The sequence below is a fragment of the Oryzias melastigma genome, linkage group LG9, assembly GCF_002922805.2.
Source record: "Oryzias melastigma strain HK-1 linkage group LG9, ASM292280v2, whole genome shotgun sequence".
NCBI lineage: Eukaryota > Metazoa > Chordata > Actinopteri > Beloniformes > Adrianichthyidae > Oryzias > Oryzias melastigma.
In genome coordinates this window covers 205,558-213,498 of record NC_050520.1, presented here as the reverse complement: position 1 = coordinate 213,498, position 7,941 = coordinate 205,558, and the positions used below count along the sequence as shown (strand labels likewise).

The 7,941-nt window shown below is 46.5% G+C and overlaps 2 protein-coding genes and 1 non-coding gene across 4 annotated transcripts in view; all 3 read right to left on the bottom strand.

The window, feature by feature from the left end:
* The window catches only part of mak16 (MAK16 homolog (S. cerevisiae)), a gene marked incomplete at its 5' end in the record, with an annotated part of 8,680 nt that extends 5,258 nt beyond the window's left edge, over positions 1 to 3,422 (bottom strand). The window contains 4 exon segments of the mRNA XM_024265321.2: positions 1,003 to 1,067; positions 1,153 to 1,262; positions 2,007 to 2,056; positions 3,156 to 3,422. Of these exon segments, the coding sequence (XP_024121089.1) occupies positions 1,003 to 1,067; positions 1,153 to 1,262; positions 2,007 to 2,056; positions 3,156 to 3,170 (240 nt within the window).
* A 383-nt stretch (positions 3,423 to 3,805) lies between these two features.
* On the bottom strand, positions 3,806 to 3,903 carry LOC112142088. Its single transcript, XR_002918520.1, has one exon. It is a non-coding gene; the product is annotated as a small nucleolar RNA U13 (small nucleolar RNA).
* Positions 3,904 to 5,474: 1,571 nt separating this feature from the next.
* spinb (spindlin b) overlaps positions 5,475 to 7,941 on the bottom strand; it is a 7,669-nt gene continuing 5,202 nt past the window's right edge. The window contains exon 7 of one of the 2 annotated variants that reach the window (XM_024265320.2): positions 5,475 to 6,280. In XM_024265320.2, the coding sequence (XP_024121088.1) occupies positions 6,081 to 6,280 (200 nt within the window). In that variant the 3' untranslated portion in view covers positions 5,475 to 6,080. The remainder of the gene's footprint in view (positions 6,281 to 7,941) is intronic. The other variant, XM_024265319.2, reaches the window with a different exon arrangement.

Genomic DNA, 7,941 nt, shown 5'->3' with positions numbered 1-7,941 from the left:
GAAAAAACTAAACTGAACAAAGACTTAAGAGCTGCAGCTCTAAGGAAACAGTCGGCTTGGTACTGCTGACCATGGGGCCCCCGCCGCAGCGCCCGTCCAGCACGGGGCCCGCTCTACAGAGCAGCGCCCCAGCCGCCCCAATGAGAACAGACACCCCCACAGGGGGAGCCCGGAACAGAGGATCCCCCTGAGGAACCACTGGAGTTTTTGGAAAATATAAAAGACATAAAAATCATTTAAAACAATTAAAACTAAGTATTAAATAATGTGAGAATAATAAGAAGAAGAACAGAGTTAGTAGACTAAAATAAGAATTGAGTTTATGAAATTACTAAAAACTGATTGACATAAAAGTTTAAAATAAATAGATAAACAAATAATGAAAAGAAAACAAATCTAAAACTAACAAAAGGTCCGGCAGAACCCAGATTAAAACGCTGAGTCTTGAGCCTCTTCCTCAAAACCTCCAGTCTCTCCAGGAGGCTGATCCTCAGGCGAGGACCGTAATGACGTCACGATGCGTAACCCATGTGACTCCGCCCACCACAATTTTACCATCATTTTATACGATTCACTTATAGAACTGAAACAAACTTCTCAGGATATTTGACTTTTCCTGTATTTCAGATTCTTTCAGATGGATTTCATTTAGAAATATTTCTTCCTTGTTGAATTCGGAGCTTCGGTTAGAGCTCAGCGCTGTTCTCCTGAACGTTCCTTTAGAGCTCAGCGCTGTTCTCCTGAACGTTCCTTTAGAGCTCAGCGCTGTTCTCCTGAACGTTCCCGTCCTTCCATCCGCTGAACATCGGGAACATTTCCCTCTCTTAAAGCGCATGTGGAATCAAAGGTTTGTTCAGATCAATCGTCTTCTTCCCGAGCATGTTCCTGTCTGTCTAAGGCGTTACCTGTCTGTCTGCAGCCTCACCTGTCTGTCTGCAGCCTCACCTGTCTGCCTGCAGCCTCACCTGTCTGCCTGCAGCCTCACCTGTCCATAACACTCACCTTCTCCCACATCCTGGCAGGAAAAGCTGCTCGCTCAATCACCTTCATGTACAGGAAACACTGACCTGAAACACAGACAGGAGTTAGGGGGGGGGGCTCAGGAGGTGCAGCAGCGGGGGAGGTGCAGTGGTGGGGGAGGCCGGCGGTCACCTTTCTCCTCCCTGATGGTGGCGTACTGACTGTTGGAGAGCGGGCAGGACGAGCGGTTACACAAGCCTGTGATGTTGAACTCATTCCTGCAGAAGTTCTGGCTCTTGGTCCTGAACAGAAGAAGGAGGAGGTGAAAGGAGGAGTGAGAGGATGCGGAGGAGGAGGAGGTGAAAGGAGGAGGTTAAGGGAGGATGAGGTCAAAGGAGGAGGAGGAGGTCAAAGGAGAAGAAGGAGGTCAAAGGAGGAGGAGGAGGTCAAAGGAGAAGGAGGAGGTCAAAGGAGGAGGAGGAGGTGAAAGGAGAAGGAGGAGGTCAAAGGAGGAGGAGTTCAAAGGAGGAGGAGGTCAAAGGAGGAGGTTAAGGGAGGATTGGGTCAAAGGAGGAGGAGGAGGTTAAGGGAGGAATGAGAGGATGAGGAGGAGGTTAAGGGAGGAGGAGGAGGTCAAAGGAGGAGGTGAAAGGAAAAGAAGGAGGTGAAAGGAGAAGGAGGAGGTAAAAAGAAGAAGGTCAAAGGAGAAGGAGGAGTTCAAAGGAGGAGGAGGAGGTCAAAGGAGGAGGTGAGAGGAGAAGGAGGAGGTCAAAGGAGGAGGAGAAGGTCAAAGGAGGAGGAGGTGAAAGGAGAAGAAGGAGGTGAAAGGAAAAGAAGGAGGTGAAAGGAGAAGGAGGAGGTCAAAGGAGGAGGTGAAAGGAGAAGGAGGAGGTCAAAGGAGGAGAAGGTCAAAGGAGGAGGAGTAGGAGGAGGAGGTTAAGGGAGGAGGAGGTCGTTAAGGGAGGAATGAGAGGATGAGGAGGAGGTCAAAGGAGGAGGAGGAGGTTAAGGGAGGAGGTGCTGGTGAAACTGATGATGTCACTGACTTGACTTTGAAGGAGCAGAACTGCTTGTTTCCGATGATGTCCCAAATGACCTGCGGTGGGAGGAGTCACATCGGTTACACATTGTGAAGTGACCCTATGACACGCCCCCTAGTTTTTAAGGTCCCGCCCCATCATCTTCTGATCTGTTTCCAAAGCGTTCGCAGAGGAATTTAATTACGTTTTTAGACCAAATCTAAAATCTGTGTCGCTCTCTAGGACATAGTTTCTGCAGAGCGGCAGGATTTCACCTCTGAGTTGTAGGAGGGACTGCTGGTACCGCCCCCACTTCCCGTTACCCATCTGTTTACACGCTCTCCCTCTAGCTTACAGCCCTCACAGCTAACATTAACGGAGCAACAAAACCAGCAGCAGTATCGTTTCTATCCAGCTGTTCAGTTCTGATCCAGATTCCAGCTCAGACCAGGAAAACAAAGACGTTCATGGATCTGAATATCTGTATCAGAAAGGGGCGGAGCAGAGAGCTTGTGGCCCCGCCCAGCGTCTTTATAATGATAATAATGGATTAGATTTATCTGAGCTTTTCAGGACACTCAAAGCGCTTACATTGTATATACATTATTCATTCACTCCTCATTCATACTTGGTCATGGTAAGCTACTACTGTAGCCACAGCTGCCCTGGGGCAGGCTGACAGAGGCGTGGCTGCCAGTATGCGGCTACGGCCCCTCTGACCATCACCGGAACATTCATACGCATTCACACACAACGACACTTGGCTGGCGGGAGCCGGAATCGAACCGCCTATCCTTCGATCATTGGCCGACCCGCTCTACCACCTGAGCCACTGCCGCCACAGTGGCGACAATACAATACAATAGTACTTTATTAATCTCAAGGGAAACTGCTTTCCCTTTTTTTCAAACATTTTTCCGTCATTCACAAACATTTGGAAAAAAAAACCTGAAACTTTTTTTCTAATTTTTTAAACAAGTCCTCCATCAGAAAATTGTTATATTTTTATCAGACTTGACCTTCAGTTCGTCTTATTCTGAGAACAATAAAGTCAAGACACTTTCTTAATCATAGTTTATTTACTACGACATTTTAACGTTTTAATTAAGGATTAAAACTCGATTCAGATTTAACACAAGCTAACGTGGTCCGCTCGCGCCTCCTCGCCAGACTTACGTCGTCGTGCTGCATTTCCGGTTCCGGTCGTGGTTTCAGTCAGATCGCAAACGTTCCCTCAGTTTTCCGTAAAGAAAAAAATGATCAAAATGAGGCAAAAAAGATTTAAAGCGATTCAGGAACACATGGACGAACCGGAGGCCACCATCTTTGTTTAGGCGGAAGTGACGTCATGGAAGACGTCACTGGAACATCTTTGTTTTTATTGAGAGTTGCGCTTGTCCTGTTGTCCTGTATTTTTTGTTCTGTATCTTTGAAATGTTCAATAAAAAAAATGAAAAAAATCTTTTGAAAGGAACTTCAGCTGATATGATATTGATCGTATTGAAAATAACTTTTCTTTAACATGGGAAAACATTTTATTTAGTTTCTTTAGAGAGCAGTTAAAATATTTATAATGAATTTATTGATCACAATGGCAACATATCATAATCATAAGTGTAAATACAGTAGCTAGAAATCTGATTTTGTATATATATATATATATACATTATATTCTATACACACTATTATCTGAATAGTTGATATTAGTTTACACATGGTTGGAAAATTCATTTGATTGAGTCCAGGTCCAGCAGTAGTGGACGTACCTCCAACATCTAATCTCTAATTATTTTTTCTTACATTTTGAGATCGCTTTCTCGGTTCAGGATCAGAAGGGCTGAGGCGCTCAGCGTAACAAGTGAAGGCAGCACCTCTCACGAAGGCTCGTGAACGCACCGATCATCATTTTCATGAACCGAAGGATCGGCCCATGAACGCACCGCGGGGATTGAAGTTCTGACGGACCGAACTCTCACTAAAGGTTTCAGGTTAAACGGTTCGAGGTTCGAGTCTCGAGGAGAGACAGAAAAGAACCGAAAATCCCCGAAGCGTTTTTATTTTCTATTTTGAGACAACTTCATAATCGAGCTGCTGCTCCCAGCGCCGGACAGAAATGCATTGTGGGAAGCAGTGGTCACGTGGAGCAGCAGCGATACCCGGCGGTACGAATGAGCGACTTCCTGTCTTTGACTGTTAGTTTCTCTGAAAAAAACACAAACCTGAGAGGATGATCGTTAAAGTCAGAATGAACAAAAATGATCAAATATTTAGATTAAATCAAATCTGATCGTCTTTGCTGACTCACTTTGCTGGACAGCCTCTGACCAAATCACCTGAACATAGACAGCAGACCACGCCCCCTTCGTTACACCTGTTTAGTCATTGTACTTCTTGGTTTAGTTCAGGGGTCTGCAACCTTTCACAGTAAAAGAGCCATTCGGGTTTGTTTTCTATTGATCAAACTCTGTAGGAGCCACGAAGTCTTCTGCTGAAGCTGCCGTGCTTTCATCATGATCTATATGTTTAATAATAATTAGGAATTCGGTTTCCTTTTGTGGCACCAATCAAAACAGAAAAATAAAGAGAAACAAGCATTTTCTCAACATGTGGAGTTGTTTTTACGTTTGATTAAAGCTTGTATGATCAGACCGGGTCATCTAGTGCTGCTCTGACAGCAAAGACGATACGAGCGTCAAACTCATAACGGATCAGAGTTTTTACCAAAGTTCTGCTCAGAATTTCACATCGGAGTATTCTGGAGGAAGCATAAAGAAACCGTGAATCTACGAGCTCTAAATCAGTCAAATCCATTCAATCTCCATTATGGTACAGAAAAGAAAAAAGTGACGGTTCCGGAGATTCTGGACCGGAAGAGGTGCTTGATTCTGTGCGACAGTTCTGGACATGAGAGACCAAAGTCTGGATCCTTTCAAAGACTAATCCCTACATCTTTATCTTTTTTTTTTTTTTTAAATAATTTTATTTTTGAACAAGAACAAAACAAAGGAAAAAAATTACAGTAAAAAAATCAAAGAAAAATATAAGAAACAAAGCAATTTATTCCACAATGAATCTTGAATCCAACAAAAGACGTTCAGGGTTGGAAAAGGGGTTTGGGATGATGCTAAAGGCTTATCAAGTCCAAGCCCCTTTGTTCTTTTTCAGCCCAAATTAAATATACAATTATCTCATCTGGACCGACGGAAGTCTGGAGTTCTGGTAGATTCTGGAGCAGCAAGAACCCTCAGAACCAGGACAGATGAATGTACCTTGAATCAAGATGAGAACAGCAGAGTGGATCCTCTGGATTATCAGAAGTTTCAGTCTCAGGTCTGATCAAAGACCCACAGAGACGATGATCTCTGACATGTTTCCTCTGAAGGAAACCAGGTAAATGTTCTTCCAGAACCAATAAACCGGACTTACGTCTTCTAGAGCTCATCGTGGTCCAGTTCAGCCTGAAATGTTTACGAAATGAGAGTCCAACACCCAACCTCCAGTTCCAGGCATCAGGTTTTTATTCAGATTTGAACAAACTCCAAGATGTTCACAGTCCAGATCCTGGAGCCCGGGAATGTCTGCAGAGATCCTTCAGAACCGGACCGGCAGGTTTCTACTCATAAAAAACATCAGAGTCCAGAAAGAACAAAAATCTTCCAGTTACAGAAACAACCATTTGGGATTCAAACCCTCATCGGTTCCAGGGTGGGAGTGGAACCACCAGACCCACTGGACCCACCGGAACCACCAGAACCAGGCTGTTCACTTCTCAAACGACTGGAAAACATTCCGGCTCCGGTCAGATTCCAGGGAAACATTTGAAGACAAGAAGTGGAGTCCGGGAACGCCACAGGAACGGACGCCGCTCTGTCCCCGAAGGAGCTCCGCCCCCCAGCAAAGAGAAGTGGGACGGGTCAGTCAGAGTCCGGCTGCCTCTGCGGGGTGGGGGGGTCCACTGAAGTTCTGCAAAATCTGGACTGGACCGGACCGATGAAATACGGCTGACCGGGAACTGTGTCCAACAACGTCCTTGGCACCTTTTTTTGGGGGGGGCAGCAGCGTCCACGGGTCAGAACCAACCCCCCCACACTGACCCCGCCTCTAGGAGGTCTTCACCAGGTCGTACACGTAGATGTGGAAGTCATCGTCGAACTTGATGAAGTAGACGGACGGCTTGGCCTCCACCTGGTGGATGACCATCCCCGAGCGCTTCCCGCCGTCCTCCTTGGCGTACTCCACCTGCTTCCCCACCAGACTGTCCACCACCTCGCCGGGCTCGCGCTCCGCGGCCCCGCCCTCGTCTGCGGACAGAGACAGGGACGGTCAGAGCTAGCGGCCTCAAACGCTCTGAAACGCCACTGAAGGCAGAGTCTGGCGATGAAACTCTCAATCAATCAACAAATCCACAAACAAGTCAAAGACCAATCAGTAAATAAATCAGTAAGAAAGTCAGGTCTAAACCTCGTCATTAACGGTTACCAGACGGAAATTCTACAGCTCTGAGGTTTGAGGCTGGAAGCAGCCGAGAGCTTCAGAATGAAGATGGCCGTCATAAATCTGGACCTGGTTCTGGACCTGGTTCTGGATTTGATTGAAGTTCAAGCTGGAGAAGAGCTTTTTGCACAACTATCTGCTCTCAGTCTGAATCTCTGCGGAATCTTTTTTTCTTAAGTTTGCTTTTTAAATCATCGAATCAGTAATAAGAAGCAAATTTCATGAACTGTTGTTGGATTTTGTGTTTGTTACTTTTGAAACATTTTAGTTTTGGTCTGAGGTGATTTTAGAATAGCCAGTCCCTCACTGCTATACTGTCATCGTTGAACTCGGACTGTGGTCGGTAAAGAACGGCGCCGAGATGCTACTGTAACCAACTCACAAACGGATGGAAATCCATCACATCGCTGGCGTCGCAGTGAACACACAGCTGTCGGATCAGAACCGCACCAGTACCTGCAGAATGCGACACCTGCTGGTGACGTCACCAGTGGCGGGATGTCACGCCGTAGAGCGATCCCAGGTAAGTGGAGTCAGGTATTTCAGGATATGGCAGCACTAGAGAATGCTACTCAGCCTTTTTCACCTCAGTCTTCCTCTTGGAGGAGGAGCTCATCACTCAGACAGTCTGGGGAGGGGCGGGTCCGGTCTACATAACTAAAAGTCTGCTTCAAGTCCGGTCAATGTCCCGCCCCCAAGAGCTAAATACCCCACCACGATTGGTCGGTTTGTCAACACTGTCAAAGTGCCATTCAAACTGAACTCACGGCCGCACCGACAGGAACCTTTCAGATTAAGGTGGGGGCCGCAGATCACGGTCTCGGGGCCGCCAGTTTGAGAGTCCTGGTCAGAGCTAGTCCTGAAGGAAAACCAGGAGGAACCGAAGGGTGTATGGAGGGACGCGCTCACCTGGTGAGCTGCAGGTGAAGTTTGCTTCCTAAAGTCTTGATGGTTTCAACAATAATTTCACACTAAACGAGTTTCAGTTTGATGTAATAACCTCACAAAAACAGATTTTCTTCTCCAGTTTGTCTTTAAGTTTGTGCAAAACAAACTTAAAGACAAACTGGTCATTGAAATCCTGGATCCGGATCGCTCGCCACGGTTCAGCGCACATCCACCGTTCTAACACGGGTGCAGTGTGGGAGGAGCTACCATCAAACGTCTTCCCGCCTCCTTATGAGAGACCTGAAGATGCTGAGATCCGGATCATTGAGGCTAAAGAGCTCCACAAAGGTGTCGGTTAAACCCAGCAGGGTAGAACCGGAACCTCTGTTGATGAACTCGGAGGTGATTCTGAAGCTTTCAAGAACCGTTCAGATTCAGACAAATCACCTGATCAGAGCTCAGCACACACCGGTTACAGCGGTTCTGAAAAACACCGACCAAGAGGATCTGGATGGTTGGTCGGTTATAAGTCAGGTTCTGGTCGGTTGTCAGTCAGGTTCTGGTCAGTCGTCGGTCAGGT